Raw genomic sequence first — 21019 nt, forward strand, 5'->3', positions numbered from 1 at the left:
AAATATATAAAGTTGACATTCATTTATAATAAAAGTCCAAGAAAGCTAGGAATAGATGGAATGTGTGCTAATACAATAAAAGCTACAAGAAACTTAAAGCAGGAAATCACTTCTATAATTAGGAATGATACAAGGTTGTTCCTTCTTTCCAGTGTTACTCTATGTAGTACTGAAAGTCTTAGTTATAGTAAAGAAAGAAACAATAATGAAAGTATAAATAGGAAAGAAGAGAAGTCAAATAAACTCTATTTTCAGATTTGGTCCTGTCATAATTACACTTCTCTTGCCATGACAAAACATGACCAAGTCAACTTAAAAAAAATGAACTTAACTTGGGTGGTAACAATTCCAGATGATGAGTCTATGACCATCATGGGGGCAAGGTAGCAGGCAGGCATGACACTGAAGGAGGAGCTAAAAGCATACATCCTTTTTTAAAAAATTAGATATTTTCTTTATATACATTTCAAATTTCAAATGCTATCCTGAAAGTTCCCTATACCCTCCCCCAGCCCTGCTCCCCTACCCACCCACTCCTGCTTCTTGGCCCTGGTGTTCCCCTGTACTGGGGCATATGAAGTTTGCAATACCAAGGGGCCTCTCTTTGCACTGATGGCTTATTAGGCTGCATATGCAGCTAGAGACACGAGCTCTGAGGGTACTGGTTAGTTCATATTGTTGTTCCACCTATAGGGTTGCAGACCCCTTCAGCTCCTTGGGTGCTTTCTCTAGCTTCTCCATTGGGGACCCTGTGTTCCATCTTATAGATGACTGTGAGCGTCCACTTCTGTATTTGCCAAGCACTGGCATAGCCTCATACTACACAGCTATACCAGGGTCCCTTCATCAAAATCTTGCTGGCTTATGTAATAGTGTCTGGGTTTGGCGGCTAATTATGGGATAATGTAGTCTCTGGATGGTCCATCCTTTCATCTTAGCTCCAAACTTTGTCTCTGTAACTCCTTTCATGGGTATTTTGTTCCCTATTCTAAGGAGGAACGAAGTATCCACCCATTGGTCTTCCCTCTTCTTGATTTTCTTGTGTTTTGCAAATTGTATCTTGGGTGTTGTATGTTTGTGGGCTAATATCCACTTATCAATGAGTGCTTAACTGCAATTTGGAGTCAACAGGAATGCAGTGTGCTTTCAGTGACATACCTTCTCCAACAAGGCCACACCTCCTAACCCTTCCCAAAGAGTTTCACCAATTAAAGAGCAAGCATTCCACCATATGAACCTGAGCCTATAGAGTGCATTGTCCTTCAAACCACCACAGTCTCTATTTAAAGGTCCCAGTGACTACTAGAAAACTCTTAGATTGGGATAAATCAGGACACAAAAATTAACACATAAAGATTACTATCTTTCCTATATACCAATAATGAATTTATTGAGAAAGAAAGAAGAAAAAATAAAATATATCCCTTTCATGATAGCTTTTAAAAAATACAGAGCGAAGGAGAAGGCTCAATGAGTAAAAGTGTTTGTGCTAAAATCCTGATGGTCTGTGTTCCTAAACCCACATAAAAATTTGGGTTTGATGGTTGACGGAATCGATGCCATGCATCCCAGCAAACTTCACTGAAATGGGAGGTGAAGGCAGAGGAGCAGTGGCCAGATGACAAATTATAAAGGCACAATAACAAAACCACCTGCTAAGTTTTAATTTTTGTTTTTCTTCTGTTCAACTTGATTGTACAGTTATAACCTAATGTTGAGTGGCTAGCTTTAACTCTTAGAAAAAAATTCTTATCCATGGATACTGGGTTGATCTGTTGTTTTATATTGGTATTATATCAGATTTAATTTGGAGAAGTGGAAATCTACACAGTAGAAGAAATTAGAGAGTAATACAGTATTTTAAAATTTCTTTAAACAAGATTATCTTTTTTTTTTTTTTCCTAGACAGGGTTTCTTTGTGTAGCCCTGGCTGTCCTGGAACTTACTCTGTAGACCAGGCTGGCCTCGAACTCAGAAATCCGCCTACCTCTGCCTCCCAGTGCTAGGATTAAAGGCATGTGCCACCATTTTCTGGAAGATTGTTTTTATTAATGTGCCAATATTAATAAGTGATAGAAACAAGAGCTCAGATCTATTAGAAGTCAGAGCTTTCTTTTTTCTTTTTAAAGATTTATTTATTTATTTTATATGTGAGTACACTATAGTTGTACAGGTGGTTGTGAGCATTCATTTATTTATTATTATACATAGTACACTGTAGCTGTCTTCTGATGCACCAGAAGAGGGTGTCAGATCTCATTATGGGTGGTTGTGAGCCACCATGTGGTAGCTGGGATTTGAACTCAGGACCTTCGAAGAACAGATCAGTGTTCTTACACACTGAGCCATCTCGCCAGCCCCAGTCAGAGCTTTCTTACAGAGATAACCAAATCTTACTTCTTACTTAAACGACATAGAATTGGAAATGAGACTTTAGAAGAAAGCTCTTTGTGCCTAGTTCCTGAGAATTTGAGAAATCACCAGATCCCCTGGAGCTGGAGTCACAGATATTTGTGAGCCACCGTGAAGATGCCAGGAATCAACCTGGTCCTCTGCAAGAGCAACTTAGGAAGGGCTCTAAACTGCCCAGCCATCTCTCTGGCTGGGTATCTAATCTTTTAAAAATATTTTTAAATTGAAATTAAAGACTCCTGATTAGCTGGGTGGTGGTGGCACATCTTTAATCTCAGCAGTCAGGAAGCAGAGGCAGGTGGACCTCTGCATATAAGGCCAGTCTGGTCTACAGAGTGAGTTCCAGGATAGCCAGGGCTACATAGAGAAACCCTGTCTCGAAAAATAAACACAATCAAACAAGCAAATAAACAAACAAAAACTCACATTAATTCCCCCAAAGAAAGATTCAGGGCCATTAATCCCCTCTACTTGTTTACCCAAGTGTTCATATTGATTATCCTCTCTTTGTCCTTGGCATACTGGTCATGGGGGCCAAGTTTACTTAGGCTGTTGGGGCAATTGGGGTTAGAACCTTTTCCCTCGGGCTGGTGAGATGGCTCATTAGGTAAAAGCACCGACATCTGACTCCCTCTTCTGGTGTGTCTGAAGACAGCTACAGTGTACATATTCATAATAATAGACAAAAAAATCCTTTTTTTTTTCTTTTTTTGGTTTTTCGAGACAAGGTTTCTCTGTATAGCCCTGGCTGTCCTGGAACTCACTTTGTAGACCAGGCTGGCCTTGAACTCAGAAATCCACCTGCCTCTGCCTCCTGAGTGCTGGGATTAAAGGCATGCGCCACCACTGCCCGACACAAAAAATCTTTTTTTTTTTTTAAGATTTATTTATTTATTATATGTAAATACACTGTAGCTGTCTTCAGACACACCAGAAGAGGGCGTCAGATCTCATTACCTCACGACCTTCAAAAGGGCAGTCAACACTCTTAACCCCTGAGCCAACTCTCCAGCCCAACAAAAAATCTTAAAAAAAAAAAAATAACCTTTTCCCTTAAAATTTGACTTTTAGTATAAGCCAAAAGGAGGTTGGGCCAGTTTAACTACTTTGTTTACATGGGCACTTACAAGGGTGAATGATATAAAAAACATAATATGTATATTTCATATATGAATAATCATACATAAAGATAGATGTTTTTAAAGACCAAAATGGGATGCTGTGATCTGTTAGGATTCTGTCTCCTGCAATCATCACTGTAAAAGGAATCTTCTCAATGATCCTCAGCGAGGAGCACAGATATCCATTACTCAACATGTAATCCAACGTTAATTAGAATCTCACATTATCAGTTTTATATGAGGCACCTCAGCCATCACTGGGATTAAGGAAAGGATAGTGCCCTCATCTGGGTTAGGGTGGGTGGCTTTCTTTCTGAGCCTTACAGTCACCTGGGGACATTCTTCCAAGTGAAGCCTTGGAGCTGGCCTTTGCCGTAAACACTACCATCTGTCACCATGGGTTGCCATCTCTCTCCTGCCATTCTCCCAGGAAGGGCATTTCATACTCTCTGTGTGTTGTCCTCAGTCCTCCTCCGCCCTTCACAGTGGAATAAAGACTGGCCTGTGTGATTGAGTAGGTCAGCAAGCTTTCCAAGTCCCAGTTTCCCCACAGTGATCGCTACCCAACAGCATCTACTACAGTCTTTGTGCAGAGCAAACACATCCGACTAACACTTCATCCTCACATACCTACTTCTAGTCTCAGTTCCAGACCTGGATTTCTCTTTTTCTAAAGCCATCACCATTGGTGCCATAACTGGAAAGATTCTAGTCATTTTCAAGGCTCAATTTCCTTTTCTTCTTTTTGTATTTTAAAATTTTAATTAAAAAGGGATAGATCCGTGTACATGCATCTTCCTGGAGTACCTCACTGATGTACATGTATAGATATCAGGGTAAGTACACTAATCCGATTTGTGATAGTCTCCACCCTTTTGAAATTTACAGTGCGTCATTGTTACCTGGTGCTCATGGACTGTGGGGCAGGGCTCAGCTTGTTCTTTTCAGGACTTGTTAGGGCAGCGCCCAGCCCTGGGCACTCAGGTTCTTTCCCCAGTTTATGCCGCTTTTTCCTGTTTCTTCTCCCAGGCTGTAAGGATGGATATCTATCCCCTCTTTCATGCCTGCTGTCAGACACTTCCTACTCAGCAGCTCCATCACTGTGACTTTCATGTCTTTGCCACATGACTGCATTTTAAATTGATATAACCTATAGCAATGCTTTACTCGGCATTTGATTATCGGTGAGGAAGAACTGCTTTCCTTGAGATTATTAGTCATTTATATTTTTACAGGCTTTTTGTGTGATTGTTCATGGGCTTGAGCAATCCGGGGTTTTGAAATCAATGGGAAAGCACACGAACACTGATTGAGCCACACCCCAAGCCTCCTCATTCAGTCATTTTTTTTTTTTTTCCTTTGAGACAGGGTTTCTCTGTATAGCCCTGGCTGTCCTGGAACTCACTTTGTAGACCAGGCTGGCCTTGAACTCAGAAATCCACCTGCCTCTGCCTCCCAAATGCTGGGATTAAAGGCTAGCGCCACCTCTGCCCAGCTTGGTTTTTGTTTTGAGACAGGATTTCTCTGGGTAGCTTTGGCTGTCTTGGAGCATACTATGTAGAATAGGCTGGCTTCATCCCCCAAACTCTGGGATTAAGGCCTGTGCCACTGTGCCCAGTTGCCAGCATATTATGCCTGAAGTTTTGTGTGGGCCTGGGACAAAGCTTTCATTTGCACTGACATTTTTGGTGCTGTAGGAAAGAACCTGTTTGTTACAAGATATTTGATTACTGTACATAGAAAACCTAACTGTAGGCTGGGCATGGTGGTGATGCCTTTAATCCCAGCACTTGGGAGGCAGAGGCAGGCAGATTTCTGAGTTCAAGGCCACCCTGGTCTACAGAGTGAGTTCCAGGACAGCCAGGGTTACACAGAGAAACCCTGTCTCAAAAAAACAAAAAACAAAACAAAACAAACAAACAAACAAAAAACCCTAACTGTTAGCAAACCATCAAAGACTAGGTAGATATTGTGTTATCAGCTGCAGTTAGGTGTGTCCTAACAAGAAGCAGCTTGGCTGTGCCTCAGAAAACCTTAGGTAAGAATGCTGAGGCAAATTGCTTGGGAGAAGTCTTGTGGTCTTTTCTCTGACCTGAGGCTATGTCGGTTGGGTGGCCCTGAGCCACTGTAAAGGTGAAGTGGTTTGGCTCCTACTGACTTGTCTTGGAGCCCTCCCCCCTCCCCCCATCTTGGTGGTGAAGTGGTTCAGCCTGCCAAGGGTGTGGGGGAGGAGCTAGAGGCTTCTTTTTATAGCCATTGGATGGAGGCCCCCACTCCTTTGTTTTTTGGCCTTTATGGAAGGAGCTTCAGTTAAGAGATAGAGATCATCCTTTGCGTTTGGGCTAACAGTGGAGTACAGGCAGGACTCGGGCAAAACGGAAATCTAGGTAAGAGCGCTAAGGGGCCCTGCTGGGTTTGGAGGAACTCAAGAGAAAGGTGGATTAGCTCCGTAGAATGACACAAGTTTCTAAAGAGCTGGAAGTTTAGTTGTAGGATCAGGCTTATAAATAATATATATTTTGTATATAGTTTAGAAAATGAAGCTACCTCCCCGATCTAGCAGGTTTTTACCCCAGTTTACGCTTCACGTGTCAAGTGGTATACATAAACGGTTACACGTGCCGTTGGAATTTGAGGAAACCCTCCACAGCTTCGTCTTGGTTTTCCACCTTGTAGAAAACCTGTTCATTTAGAGGATAAGGCTCTTGGTTCCACTGTAACGTTCTCGTGAGGACTAAGTTAGAAATGACAGGGATTGGTCTTAGGAATGGTGTAGCCGGGACCACAGGCAATGGGCGGAAGGGGGCAAGAGGGGCTTTTCCATGACTTGGAACCGCGCTTTCCCCAAATTTGCTCTCCTAAAGGCCCAGGCCTTCCCAAGCGGGAGTAGACGTGCTCCTCCAGCACACATCACCCTGCATTTACCGGCTTTCAAGTTTGGATAGGAACCATCTTTTTCATCCTCTGTAACCACGGTCTCCGCATAGGAGGTGGAAATCAGGGCGAGATATTTTATTTTATTTTATCTTATTTTATTTTGGTTTTTCTTTATTTTTTATTTTATTTTTATTGATTGATTGATTGATTGAGATATTTTAAAACCAGTTAAAAGTTCCTGCCTCTGAGGGGAACCGTAGTAGTGCCTTTCTTTTCTTTTCTTTTCTTTTCTTTTCTTTTCTTTTTTTTTTTTCGAGACAGGGTTTCTCTGTATAGCCCTGGCTGTCCTGGAACTCACTTTGTAGACCAGGCTGGCCTCGAACTCAGAAATCCGCCTGCCTCTGACTCCCGAGTGCTGGGAAGTAGTGCCTTTCTATAAAGTTGGGTCAATGGTTTTCTACCCAGAGATCGCCGAGCCCGCTGGGTCCTGAAAAGTAGGCAAAGTGGTGTGAAGGGTTGGGCTGTGTTTTTGTTTTTGTTGTTCTTGAAAAATGCAAGTAACAACAACAACAAAAATACAGCAATCCAAACTCGGCGCGTGGGCGTCACCAGAGCACTTATCCAGAGGCTGGGCGACCTAGGTGGTGCGCAGGCGCGGGACAGCGGGAAGCAGAGGGCGTGGTCGCCGTGTCCATTTTGCACCGGCGCAGCCCGGCCCCAGTTGGCTGGTGGAGGTGAGCAGTGTGCTCCGAGTAGGGACCGGGGGCCGGGAGTCGCTGGCCCCGCTGCCGCGGCCGGGGGACACCTGCGTGGGCGGTGACGGGCGGCACGGCCTGGCGGCAGCGGTGCTACTGTCGCGGTCGGGAAGGTCAGCGCGCCGCTGGGGAGGCCCCCTGGCTAGGAGGGGGCCAAGAATGCAGATCTGTGCCTGTGACACTCTTTCTCCTTTCTCTACAGTGTTCTCCAGTTTTACCGTCAAAACGTGAGGGAAAACGAACTGGCTCTCTCCACAGAAAATATAGTAAGCTTGCCAAAAGCATATACTTGCCTGGAACAAAGGTAAACCGTATTATTTTTCTTTATGTTCTGGTATTTATGAAGGGGAAAAATACCCGATTTTATTAGTCCTAGGACCATTCCAGATGGAAATAAAAAGAATAAGTATATCTTCACCACCTCCTTTAATAATAGGGCCTTTGTTCTTTTCATATTTCAAAACTCATGGATTCAAAAATCCATGCTTGCCATTCATTTTTTTGGTAATTACTATATATAATTTAAAAAAAGTATGCTCTAAAGGAAACAAATCCAGCAACATTTCTTCTGTGTGGTTTGTCTTAGTTGTCCAGCTACTGGGGCTGTAGAGCAGGGCTTTAGATTCCTGCAGCTTTCTAGACATTTGTATGAGGAGTGCTTTTAAAACAGAATGTCAATATATAGGCATTCTTTGTGCTAGGACTCAATGGGGCTATTAATCAATTATGCCCCCCCCCCCTTTTTTTTTGCTTTAAATTACACCTTGGAGTATGCTATCACAGTCTACCCGGGAACTACACCTCTGCCCTATTTAATGCTAAGCATCAGTTTCACACAGCCTAATATCACCTGAAAACAATCTGAACTGAGTAATTGTTTTTCAGATTGGTCTGTGGATATGTCTTCATTTACACTGGGCACACTGTGGGCAGCTCTATCTTTAGGCTGATGAACCAGCTAAGCAGGAGCCCATTATGGACAGGCAGCCATCCACATTCTTGATGGTGTCTGCTGGTTGGGAGTGGGTTCCATGGTGGAAGGCATTGTTGTGGGGAATAGAGAGCAGTTTGTTTTGCCTTGAGTTCCTGCTCTGACTTACCTCAGTGATGGACTGATTGTAACCTGCAAGTGTCAGTTGATTTTGGTCAGTGTTTTGCACTGAAAGTAACAGGTCCAGGCCCAGAAGACCCATGTCTTCAGCCTTCCTTCCCAACTGTTCTTTCCATCCATGTATTTTCTGGTAGGTCTGGAAGTTGCTCACTCTGGGCAAGCGCTTTCAGTGAGCTGCAACCTCAGCCCTGCTCTGTGAAAGGGTCTCTGACCCACCGCAGTTCATGCTTCTGTGTTTCTGGTACCCTAGTTGTATTTATTTTCAAGTAATATGAAGATAGTATTGTAAAGATCCTCATTTTGTAAAAGATAAAACATATTTGTGAAAACTATAAGAGATTTTTAGAAATCTATGGAGTAAACTTTGTTTTGGGAATCTATCCCAGTGCCTTTAGCATGCTAAGTATACCTCTGCCATTAGCATATTCTCGGCTCCTAACATAGGAAAATCATCTTTTTTCCCCCTTTTTGTGACAGTTTCCTAGTTAGACCAGGCTGGCCTTGAACTAACGTATCTGCCTTCCTCTGCATTCAGAGTGCTGGGTTTGGCTTAAGGTGTCTGCCACTACGCCTGGGTTAGAATACTAAATTTTTGACTTACTTTCTGGAGAGTTTTGAATCCTAGAACTTTGCAAATTCAAGGTCTGTGCTTTGGTGGTAGAAGGGCAAGGAGAGTCAGGCCCCATGTTTTTCCTCCGGAAGTTGGGGGCTTGGTTAGCTACTTTGGGTTTAAGCCCAGAACTTACGTTTTATTCCTACCCCTTTGTTCTCAAGATAAGTGACGCATGCTTCTAGTAACTGATTTAAGTTGGTTTACGTTTTAAGTCCAGGCGGAAACAGTAAGAATGAGACCTGTTCAGTGTTTGCTAAGGTGAGGAAATACGTGGAGAGACGGAGTGTTTTAGAAACCAGGATATGTTTGTACAAACTTGTGTGTGTGTGGGTCGAGACTGGTATACACACCCCAACACTCCCACACGCCATTTTTACTTTTTTTTTTTTTTTTAAGGCAGGGTGGCTATGTAGACCAAGTTCAGGTTATCAGTCTTCCTCCCAAGTGCTGGGATTAAAGCCATGTGCCACCATGTGCAGCTATACACACTCTGTTTAGAAGAACACTTGACAATCTTTTTCAAGTTGGGTGTCAGTGGTACACGCTTTTCATCCCAGCACTTGGGATCCAGAGGCAGGTTGATCTTTGAGTTCGAGGCCAGCCTGGGCCACAAAGTGAGTTCCAGCACAGCCAGGGCTACACAGAAAAACCCTGTCTCAAGAAAACAAACAAGAAAGCATAGCTGAGTCAGCAAGCGATCCCACTGCAAACAAGGAAAGGTGGAGAAGACTGAGGAAAGACACGAGTTCTGGCCTCGGCCTTGTGCAAGCAGTGTACGTGCATTGCACACACATGCCACAGAGAGAATAAGTGTGCCTGGGCATGTGCACTGCTCAGTGGTATGCTCTGCTCATCGTGGGCACTGCTGGACCTAATCCCTGTCTCCAGCCACAGATGGTTGTCTGATGGCCAGTAGAGTGCCAAGTACTCCATCCTAGTTTGTTATTTTGGTAATATTTTTGTATTCCTCAGTAAACTGACTAAAGAAATACTTATTACTGATTTTGGAGGTCTTAGAGGTTAAGGTACATTAGCAAATTTGAATTGAGTACTATATATAATATACTACATATATAAATATACATTAGTACTATATTAGAAATGAAATCAGAGGTCTCTAAAACATGTTAAACTCATTTAAAGCAACACTGATAAAAGTCATTGTATGTTACCAAAAAAATAATTTAGTAAAAATAGCTCCCCTACTTTGAAAGCGGTGGCATTCTTTATAGATTGACAGCTTTCTGTCTTTGGGGGACTTGGGAGTGCTGCACTGGTGATTAGCCTAGGGCATGTCAAGTGTGCTTGCTAACAGCTTTTGAGCTATATTCCCAGCCCTGGGTATTTTGTTTGATTGAAAAAAACTGTTCTAATTATTTTGATACACGCACAAGAAAAATCTGGTGTTACACAGATTTGTAGTTGATAAAGGGAGTAGAAATGTTTTGAGATAATTTGTTGTTCTTCTTCAATACTGTAACCAAATCTCAACAAATAGTATTTTGTCATACAGTAGTGTATGAGATCATACTTATTTTTTATTTCTGCAGTATTGGGAATTGAACTCAGGGTCTTGGCAAGTGCTCTCCCACTGAGCCACACTCCAACCCTTTCTTATATTTTAAACAAGTCTTCTATGATTTATAACATTATTACAGAGACCTCCAAACATTGACATATTTCATTATATAATTCCCCAATAACCCTCACATTTGTTAACTTTACTATTTATCAGCATCTTTAATGGGAAGATTATAAGTACATTTTGCAAAAATTCAAATTTTAACATAAAAACCCAGCCTTTTTCCTTTTCATGGTCAAGAAGTATCGTGTTTCTGGAAGTACCCAGCTCATTTTATTCATTTTCAGGATTTGTCAGCTCCCTAAATCTACATACTGCTGGCTTCCATTGTTTTCCTAATAGCAGCAGCTGTCTCAGCTTGTAGCTGAGTCACGTGAGCCTGTACTCCTTTCTGACCGCACCCACTGGCCACACAAGTGCCTTTGTGTATAGTTCAGTATACAAGAATAGGGATTGATAAAATGAGTAATTTTTGCAGCTTCATCAAGCTTTTATTATTTGTTTCTGAAATAGGGTCTCATGGTCCATACTGGGTTGGTACTTGCTTTGAAGCCTTGTTGGCCTTGCGCTGATATCCTTCTTCCTCTGTCTTTCTGAGTATTGGGATTATAAGTGTGTGCTTTAGTCAGCCTCATTGATTAATCACACAACAGTTCTCATTGGAAGGCTCCTCCCACTTTCGTTTGTGTGCTCTGGAAGAACACTGATTGGGTAGTGGCACAGCTCAGTGCTTCTTATAGACTTGTTTGATTCCCGTTAAAGTTCCAGCAGTGTCTACCTGGCTCCTGTAGCTTTGACACAGTTGGTAAATGTCAGTCGGTGTAGCGCATCATTATGAGAATGCCTTTGGCTTCACCAGCTCTCTGGAAGAGGAACACGTAGGTTTCTGCCCGAGAGAGAGAATTAATGCTGTAAAGTAGAAGAGATAGGATGAGTTTGATTGTTACAGCCAACCAACAGAAATATAAAAATTCTCCCAGGCAGCAACAGTGAAAATCTACCTCATTTAATCCTCTAGTCAAGGTTGACCTACAACTCTTGTGCTTCTTACACTATGAATCAAAGTGATCAAGGCCACTCCTTTCCACCCTCTGATTTGCCCACAAGCCCTTTGATACCAGTTTGTGGGAGGACATTAAACTAGTTGATGTGGATAAATTGTAATCTTGTCTTTGAAATAGAAAATATGCCCGTTTCCAGTAAAAGCTAGAAGAGAGCATGCTTGGATTTATATATGTGCTTCTGTCTTTAAGTAGCATACCATTTCATATTTGTGGGCCCGAAGTAAAGAGCCTATTCTGTCACAGACAGTGAGACTCTTTGTTTCTGACTTCTAGAAGTCAGCTCTTGTTTTAAAACAATGTTGGGTCCTGTTGGCTCAGTTTGCGGTTGTCCCAGTCCTAACCCTGTTTCAGCAAAGGCTGTTGTTGGGAGGCTGTCACAAAGGCCTTGTGTGCAGGAGTGTTCTTGTCCCAGTGAGTTAAATGTGCCTTAGCATCCAGGCCTTTCCCAAGTGTCTCCCATATATTCTTTGGTTATTTCAGTAGGAGATCATCTTATTGGGAAAGAGGATGTTTTCTACTTATTCCAGAGTGGCTCACCAGAACTAAATGTTTTCTTTCTCTGTGGCAGGATGTAATGGAGCTGCTTGAAGAAGACCTCACATGCCCAATTTGCTGCAGTTTGTTTGATGACCCCCGAGTGTTGCCCTGCTCACACAACTTCTGCAAAAAATGCTTAGAAGGGCTCTTAGAGGGGAATGTGCGGAATTCCCTGTGGAGACCATCTCCCTTCAAGTGTCCTACCTGCCGTAAGGAAACCTCAGCTACTGGAGTCAACAGTCTGCAGGTCAATTACTCCCTAAAGGGTATCGTGGAGAAATACAACAAAATCAAGATTTCTCCCAAGATGCCAGTGTGCAAAGGACATTTGGGGCAGCCTCTCAACATCTTCTGCGTAACTGATATGCAGCTGATTTGTGGGATCTGTGCTACTCGAGGCGAGCACACCAAGCATGTCTTCTCTTCTATTGAAGATGCCTACGCTCGAGAAAAGAATGCCTTTGAGTCCCTCTTTCAGAGTTTCGAGACTTGGCGCCGGGGAGATGCTCTTTCCCGCTTGGATACTTTGGAAACAAACAAGAGGAAAGCCCTCCAGTTACTCACGAAGGATTCAGATAAAGTAAAGGAGTTTTTTGAGAAGTTACAGCACACCTTGGATCAAAAGAAGAATGAAATCCTGTCTGACTTTGAAACTATGAAGCTTGCAGTTATGCAAACCTATGACCCGGAGATCAACAAAATCAACACTATTTTACAGGAGCAGCGGATGGCCTTCAACATTGCTGAGGCTTTCAAAGATGTCTCAGAACCTATTATATTTTTGCAACAGATGCAAGAGTTCAGGGAGAAAATCAAAGTAATCAAGGAAACTCCTTTGCCACACTCTAATTTGCCCACAAGCCCTTTAATGAAGAACTTTGATACCAGTCAGTGGGGAGACATTAAACTAGTTGATGTGGATAAACTGTCTTTGCCGCAAGACACAGGTGTGTTCACTAGCAAGATTCCCTGGTACCCCTATCTGCTGCTCATGATGGTAGTTCTGCTGGGTCTCCTCATATTCTTTGGCCCCACTGTATTCCTGGAATGGTCTCCACTTGATGAATTGGCAACTTGGAAAGACTATCTTTCAAGCTTCAATTCTTACCTGACTAAGTCTGCTGATTTTATAGAACAATCTGTTTTTTACTGGGAACAGATGACAGATGGGTTTTTCATTTTTGGTGAAAGAGTAAAAAATGTTAGTTTGGTGGCACTGAACAATGTGGCAGAGTTTATATGCAAATACAAACTATTATAAAGTCTTTCAATTACACAGTTCTGCTTCTTGATGGGATTGTTGGAGAACACAGGAATAATTCAGATCTGATCAAGATTTCAGTCTGTTTCTTTTTAAAGTATTTCTTCAATGTCATTTGAAGTTTAGTAGTCCTAAACCTTCCCTTCCTTCTTAAAGACAGTTTTAAAATAAATACTGTTTCTCTAAATTGCCTGAGTTTGTGCTGTGATAGCGGAAGCGGGTCTATCTGTATCTCATTGGTGATCCCCAAGTCTGGAACTTTGAAACCAACTACGACACATGAGCTGACACCACCTCTGTAACACAGAGTATGTAAGTTCACACTACATCTGTGAGTTAGAGCACACATGAGCTGACACCACCTCTGTAACACAGAGTATGTAAGTTCACACTACATCTGTGAGTTAGAGCACACATGAGCTGACACCACCTCTGTAACACAGAGTATGTAAGTTCACACTCCATCTGTGAGTTAGAGCACACATGAGCTAACACCAAGTCGTGGATGCAGGTAATGGAGTGCTGAGTCAGCAAGTGTACTGTGAAGGCAAAGATGCTCTTCTAACTGAAAATTCTAAAACAAGGAAAGACCATAAAACATTGGATTCCCAAGTTGGTTTTAGAGGAGTTTATTAATTTCTCGTGATAGTATCTTGCATCTCTCCCTCTTCTATTTTTGACAAGCCTCATCTAGTAGAGCCTCACAAGTATTGGAATCACAGTGACCTTTGTCCTTGTGAATTTTTCACTAAAGTACACTTAATGTGCATAAGTGGCACATGTGGGAAGGGCAGGAGTTGGGAAAGCCATCTTTTAACTGGTACCTAATGTTGGGATTGTGTTGCAAAGTGTCACATTAACTGTATAAGCAACCCAGTTCACTTTTCCTGCAGAAACTCAGGTGTAGTAAGACTCCCCTGACAATCTGTTAATAGAAGAGACAGTTGTTAGCCACCAGGTGAGGCTGATGCTATCCCCTCTGCTCATTAAGAGAATGATGCGCACAGGACAGAAGTACTGACTCCTCTCTCCTTGCTTAGAAGTTAAAACAAAATAACCCACCCTTAACTGCTTTTAGTCAGCCTTATTTTTGTCATGAATAGAATAGGCTCTTGAAGGCCCACAGAGTGAAATGGATTTTAGATAGCCAAATCTTGACCTCAACCTTCAATTTTTGGTTGAGAAGAGGTAACATGAACAGGGATTAGAAGCTGGCCCAGAAAAGTGTCTTCTGTACCCAACCAGCCATGAGATGGTGCTGTGCATTCTTAACATGAGTCATGATCTAGCTATTAAATTACTAAGGGGGTTCTAAAACCAGATAGTGTTTTCTATAAATTTTATCTTGGCCACAAGGGCGTGGTAAATGTCTGCAGAGAGAGTGGTTTTCTGCTCCTGATGACACTGAAATGCAGGTTTACTTTCGGGTTTCAATGGAGAATGATTTCTTCAGTGCTGGAGGCAGCAGGAGACAGGAGAGGGATCTATTTGGAAACATGAGATATACTGACATTGTGTTTCACTTGCTGCTCTTTCCACTTTACATACTGCAAGTTCCCAAGCAACTCACTTGCAAACACAGCTATGGATACACTATTTGTCTTGACGATAGTTACCTTGGAATTTATGTCTAGTTTTCTATCTCCACTCCCCTGTTTCCTAATCCTATATAACATGGATGGTAGCAGGTTGAGTTAGAGAGTTTTTAGGAGTCTGTTATTGGTCTGTAGCCACTAGTGTGAAGCTAGGCAGGATGAGTGGTCAGGACCTCGTCACTTTGAATGTGGGAGGGAGGATATTCACAACAAGGCCCTCTACCCTCAAGCAGTTCCCTGCCTCTCGCTTGGCAGGCATGTTAGATGGCAGAGACCAAGAGTTCAAGACAGTTGATGGCCAGATTTTTGTGGACAGAGATGGTGCTTTATTTAGTTTCATTTTAGATTTTTTGAGAAATCATGAGCTTCTGTTACCCTCGGACTTTGCAGACCATCATAGGCTTCAGAGAGAGGCTCTTTTCTATGAACTTGATTCTCTTGTTGATCTCTTAAGCCAATTCCTGCTCCAATCAAGATCTGCTGTCATGGAGGTCCATTTCCTAAACCAAAATACTCAAGCCTTCTTCAGAGTGTTTGGCTCTTGCAGCAAAACAATCGAGATGCTAAGTGGGAGGATTACAATGTTTGTAGAGCGACCCACAGCACTGACCGGGAACAGGAACTCCCCTCTGGCTTTACCTCCACAAAGACCTTCTCACCACGATCTGCTTTTCCACTGTGGCTCCGATGGCGCTGCTGAGAACCAAGCTGGAGTCAGGTATTTTGAATGCTGAAGCATCTCTTCTATTCAAGTTAGTTTTCTGATATTTTCTCTCAAAATTGAAAATTCTTTATGCCTAACTAAAACTCCTCTTGGCAAAAGAAAAAAAAAGTTTAGACTAATGTTCAATAGAACAAGTAGTCATTTTCTAAACGTGGACACTTACAGACTAAGGTACTGTTGAACAGGTAATAAACCAACACTGCCCAGGGAAACTAGAAACTGCTCTGTGTGGTTACAACAGCAACTGGTTCTGTGGATTATATTCCATTGCTAAGGAATGATTTAGAATGATCCAGTTTGCTGCTTTTCTTCAGTGGAGAAGAATATTTTTAAAGCTGGTTTCAGGCAAATCTCATGGCAAATTTAGTGTCCTGCTATAGCTTTGGCTCTATCACTGTTAAAAATACTGGAATAGGCTGTCAGTATCTCAAGAATGGCTGCCTTGTTCTGATTTACTTGAGATAAGATCTTACTCTGTAACTCTGGCTGGCCTGGAAGTCTCAGGGCCTCTGTCCCCCAGTGCTGGCATTGCAGGTGAGTACCACTGCCACACCTGCCTCTGCTGGAATCAAAGGCTGATTTCTGCCCTGTAGTCAGAGACACACTACCTCACCCCCTGTTAAAAATGTCTTAGTGCTGTGTGTCATTATTATCAACTGTGAAAACTAGTTTTAACTTTTAGGAGGAAAATAGTTTTCATGCATTCATTATTTAGAGTATTTAAAAGCAAGTCACGTTTGGAAGAGAGACATATTTTAGCCTGTACAGTAGCCATCAGGTAGAAGCCTTCAATGCTTCTTGCACAGCATACTCCTTTGTCTCAGCTACCAACTAGAGGACAGTTGGCAGTGCAACTAAGTGTCTACACTTCCTTATTTCTTGGTCTTCCAAATAAATTATTTCCTTATTTCTTGGTCTCCCAAATAACTCTGTAGACCAGGCTGGTCTGGAACTCAGAAATCCGCCTCCCTCTGCCTGGGATTAAAGGCGTGCGCCACCACGCCCGGTTTGACTCCTAACTTTTTGTTACATGTTTGGAACAGCGCGGACTTATTTTTTTTCAATTCAATCTTAAAAAGACATTAAATTTTCATAACAGATAATTATAAGACCAGAAAAAAATATATATATATATTTTAGATGGGTCTCATAGCCCTGGTTAGCCTTGACTGTCTCATCCTCCTGCATCTGCCTTCTGAGTACTAAGATTATAGACCTCACCCAGCTTGTGGTGGGATTTTTGGTTGTTTTAAGTTTGGAGTTTCTTCTGGTGTTTAATTTACAGAGTGCCAGTTTCAGGCTAGATATAGAATCTATAAAATGACATGAACAAGCCAGGCAGTGGTGGTGCACTCCTTTAATCCCATCACTTGGGAGGCAGAGACATGCGGATTTCTGAGTTCGAGGCCAGCCTGGTCTACAGAGTGAGTTCCAGGACAGCCAGGGCTACACAGAGAAACCCTGTCTCAACACCCCCCTCCCAAAAATGATATGAACATAAATGGTGATTGAGTATATGGCTAGTTGGCAATTACTTATTTTAGCTAGTTTTTGGTCTTAATTTGTCTGTTCAGATGTTTTTAGATGGTGGATATGATAGAATAAGTCTGGCTGGCTTCAATGTGTTTGTAGTTCTCTCTCAGGTTCTTGGTTTGTATCTTTAGATGTCCATCCATGTGACAATATACTTTAGTTCAAGTTATGGCCTCAGGATTCTAGAGTCTCTTCTGTAGCCATTTTCTGATCTCTCCTTTTTTAAACTAGATGAAAAAGCATAGTTGCCCTTAAATTAAAAAAAAAAAAAAAAAGGTGTGGGGGAGAGGCGGGGGGGTGGGGGGGGGGAGGTGTGGTGATGGTGCTTAGTGGGAGAGTCCCTGCCTGGGGTGCACTGCGAGGCCCTGGGCTCTATCTGCAGCACTAGAAATGCAAGCTCACATTCTCCTTTTCTTTAGTTCATCCACTTTTTATATGTATGAAATCCTTTTCAATTTGATCTCAGAGGGAATCAGATACAATAGTTTTAGCTCAATGAGTTATTGTAAGAACATTCTACTTTTTGTAAGTACCTACTACTTGCTATTTGTATCCTAGTACTTTTATGATATTCTGTGACTTTCTGACAAATAATTTAGATCTGAACTTGGAAGATGAAGTGCTTTACTACTGTTAAAATTTTGTACCAAACACAATAAACCTTTCTTGAAATGTGTTTTGTAGCTTGATAATTTTTAGCTGGTTGTTGTTTTCTTTGCCAGTAAAAAGTTTCTGAACTTGGCATCCAGTAGTCACCATTTCAGCCATGCCCTCAGTTCATGACTAGGGCTGTGCTCAAACATTGTTTTACCCCCAAGAAACTATAGAGTGTCTACCTGACACTAACCTAAGCCTCATGTCACAGTTTTAGAACAATGGGAAGTCACAAAAATATCCTTGTTGACAGATATTTTCTGTGCTATAATGCCATCATTAAAGCAAACATGGGTATATGTGCTGACATTGTAGAATACTTAGTGGGTGGGTAAAGGGTTTTGCATTTTCAATCAGATTTTGACTACTATATTTTCTCTTCAATAACAGGTAGCTATTGATGAAAAGATAGCAATAAATTGGAGTCTTAGCATTTTGTACCTTCAAATTTTAACCTGAAAAGGCTGGTTGACAGGAATAAATCTCAACTTACAATGGCAGTACTAATGATTAGAGCTAGTGGAAAATTGTAAAAATACAGTGTTAGTAGAAACAAATCAATTTAGTCAAATTGGGTTAAAGAAAAATGAAAAAACTGGAAATGTGTTACTCTATATTAACAACAACAGCAAAAAAGTTTAATTCTTTGACCAAGTTGACCAATCCCTAAAATAATTTCACTGAAAAGCCAACATTTTCAACTATATTCTTAAATGTAATTGGGATGAGTTGGAAGCATGGTCTCTTTTAATATTCAGTTACTGATTTAAAATTGAAAATGAAGACTCAAAAGAAAATCTGTTTTTAAAAAAAGATCATGAGCCAGGCAAGGTACGATGGCCTAAGTCTTTAATCCTAGCACTTGGGAAGTAGAGGCAGGCAAATCTCTGACTTTGAAGCCAGCATGGGCACGCCTTTAATCCCAGCACTTGGTGAGGCAGAGGTAGACGGATTTCTGAGTTCGAGGCCAGCCTGGTCTACAGAGTGAGTTCCAGGATGGCCAGGGCTACACAGAGAAACCCTGTCTCAAAAAAAACCAAAAAAAAAAAAAAAAAAAAAAAAAAAAGAAGCCAGTATGGTCTATGAAATGAAGTCCACCCTGGGATACAAAGTAAGACTGTATAATAAAAACAAACAAAAACAAGCTGTTGCCAAGCCTGGGGTGCACATCTGTAATACTAGCATTTTGTTTGAGGCAGAAGGATCATGAATTTGAGGCAATCATGGTACACAGTATAACTCTCTCAAACAAAACGAAATTAAAAACAACAACAAAAACAGAAGAGAAAGGTACAATGCCTTTATTTGAGGGTATGAATAATTTCTATGTGTAGTTTTGTTATTAAAGGAATGCTTTGTAATTGATTACTTCTTTGTATGCCTCAGGTACATTTCCATAAAGCCTGATAATCGAAAATTGGCCAACGGAACAAATGTCTTGGGCCTACTGGTGGACACTTTATTAAAGGAAGGCTTTCATCTGGTCAGCACTAGAACACCAGCCTCTGGAGAAAAAAGTGAATGCTATGTCTTTGAAAGGATAACAACCCCTCAAGTCCTTGGGATGAGTAAAACACCCAAATCAGAAACTACCACCATGCCAGCGCCGTCTCAGAAGTGACACTGTTCTTTGGACATTCCATATCGGGGACTGTCTGTCAGATCTGTACTGTGTAACTTTGGGTTCCTCGAGCAGTGCTTAAAGCCACACTGCCTCTTCTCTCAAATCAGCATTGGACTTTGTGCTCTGGCCCTTGCTTCTTTCGCCATGAACTCTCATAGTTTTTAGAAATGGGCCCTGGACTTGGACTGTGTCTAATCCTAGTTTAGTCATTTATTAGCTATGTGACTTAATTGAGACATTTAACATTTCTGTGTTTTAATTTTTATCTATTAACTAGGGACAAAAAAAAAGTAACTCCTCAAAGGAGACAAAGTTCTCATTATGTTGCCCGGCATGTGGTAGGCATTCAGTAACTGTTATTAATGATAATGATCATGGGTCACTTGCTTTCAAACCCATCTCTTCTCCAGGGCCTTGTTTTCTCCCTTGCCTTTTGCTTCTCTGCAGTGTCAGTGCCTTAGCGTTCTATTGTTATAAGAAGACACCTTGACCATGGCGATGTCATGTTCTTATCAGGAAAACATTTAATTGTGGCTGGCTTACAGTTCCAGAGGTTTAGTTCATTATCATCACAGTGGTAAGCATGGCAGTATCCAGATAGACAAGGTGCTGGAAGAGCCAAGAGTTCTACATCTTGATCCTTAGACAACAGAAGGAAACTGTGTCACCCTGAGCATAGCTTGAACATAGGAGACCTCAAAGCCCGCCTCCATAGGGACATGCTTCCTCAAACAAGGCCACACCTCCTAGTAGTCCCTACTCCCTATGGGCCAAGCGTTCAGACACATGAGTCCATTGGGAGCCACACCTATTGAAACCACGAGTCAGTGACTGAACCCTCAGGCATACAAAGCCCTCTATGACTATGATTGTACCCCTCAGCAGATGATCCTTCTGTATAGACACATATTATCATAAAACCAGGTTTCCCTCAAAAAACCAATAAAACAAAAAACAAACAAAAAATCCAAAAACAAAAATCCCCAAACCAGGTTTTCTTCACTTAAAGATAAGTTCTATGAAAAGTTTCTAATACTACTATACATACAGTATTGCGCCAAACTCATCAATCATACAGTGTCTACATCTGGTGGAAAACACTAGAACAATAAAGTACACATAATTTCAGCACTTGGAAGGCAGAGGCAGGTGGATTTCTGAGTTCGAGGCCAGCCTGGTCTACAGAGTGAGTTCCAGGACAGCTAGAGCTACACAGAGAAACCCTGTCTTGAAAAACACAAACAAAACAAAACAAAACAACAACAAAGTACACATAACTTTCTCTTGTGTTTTATTTGTGTTAAACACTAGGATAACACCTAAAAGAGAAAGTACTTCATCAAAAGGCTCCTAGTGCTTGCTTGTAGTTGAGTGAAAAGCTGTTATGTGTATGTACTTCAAAGTATGCAAGTCATTCAAGAACATGTTTTAAATATTTTTCTTAGGTAGGGTTACTCTGGCTACCATGAAACACCATGACCAAAAGCCAAATGGGGAGGAGTTTATTTGGTTTACACTTTTGTGGGGGTCCCTGCAAATACCAGGGCTGGTAGAGA

General features: G+C 41.7%; 2 protein-coding genes and 1 long non-coding RNA gene across 6 annotated transcripts in view; 2 read left to right on the top strand and 1 right to left on the bottom strand.

The window, feature by feature from the left end:
* The first annotated feature begins 5799 nt into the window (after window positions 1-5799).
* Window positions 5800-17861, top strand: Trim13 (tripartite motif-containing 13). 3 transcript variants are annotated; one of them, NM_001164220.1, is made up of 3 exons: window positions 5800-5920; window positions 7368-7469; window positions 12104-13520. In NM_001164220.1, the coding sequence occupies exon 3, from the start codon at window positions 12110-12112 to the stop codon at window positions 13331-13333; it is 1224 nt and encodes a 407-aa protein (NP_001157692.1). In that variant the 5' UTR covers window positions 5800-5920; window positions 7368-7469; window positions 12104-12109; the 3' UTR covers window positions 13334-13520. The 3 variants fall into 3 exon arrangements, with proteins under 3 accessions (NP_001157692.1, NP_075722.1, XP_006519455.1); NM_023233.3 differs by lacking the exon at window positions 5800-5920 and adding an exon at window positions 7086-7144; XM_006519392.3 differs by lacking the exon at window positions 5800-5920 and adding an exon at window positions 7145-7278 and having other exon boundaries at window positions 12104-17861.
* The window catches only part of Dleu2 (deleted in lymphocytic leukemia, 2), a 79538-nt gene continuing 68928 nt past the window's right edge, over window positions 10410-21019 (bottom strand). Inside the window, exon 7 of the long non-coding RNA NR_028264.1 lies at window positions 10410-11380. This is a non-coding gene — a long non-coding RNA (deleted in lymphocytic leukemia, 2). The remainder of the gene's footprint in view (window positions 11381-21019) is intronic.
* Kcnrg (potassium channel regulator) lies at window positions 15031-20407 on the top strand. Of its 2 annotated transcripts, none has more exons than NM_206974.1 (2): window positions 15031-15680; window positions 19226-20407. In NM_206974.1, exon 1 carries the CDS (start codon window positions 15087-15089, stop codon window positions 15660-15662), a length of 576 nt encoding a protein of 191 aa, NP_996857.1. In that variant the 5' UTR covers window positions 15031-15086; the 3' UTR covers window positions 15663-15680; window positions 19226-20407. The 2 variants fall into 2 exon arrangements, with proteins under 2 accessions (NP_996857.1, NP_001034194.1); NM_001039105.3 differs by having other exon boundaries at window positions 15031-15646.

This window comes from Mus musculus, chromosome 14, assembly GCF_000001635.26.
Source record: "Mus musculus strain C57BL/6J chromosome 14, GRCm38.p6 C57BL/6J".
NCBI classification, from domain to species: domain Eukaryota; kingdom Metazoa; phylum Chordata; class Mammalia; order Rodentia; family Muridae; genus Mus; species Mus musculus.

Excerpts from the sequence above, each read along its gene's own strand:
- Trim13 (NM_001164220.1), top strand. The coding sequence starts at position 12,110 with ATGGAGCTGCTTGAAGAAGACCTCACATGCCCAATTTGCTGCAGTTTG.
- Kcnrg (NM_001039105.3), top strand. The coding sequence starts at position 15,087 with ATGAGTGGTCAGGACCTCGTCACTTTGAATGTGGGAGGGAGGATATTC. Across the intron at positions 15,647-19,225 it reads GAGAACCAAGCTGGAGTCAG|GTACATTTCCATAAAGCCTG; the intron begins GTATTTTGAATG and ends TGTATGCCTCAG.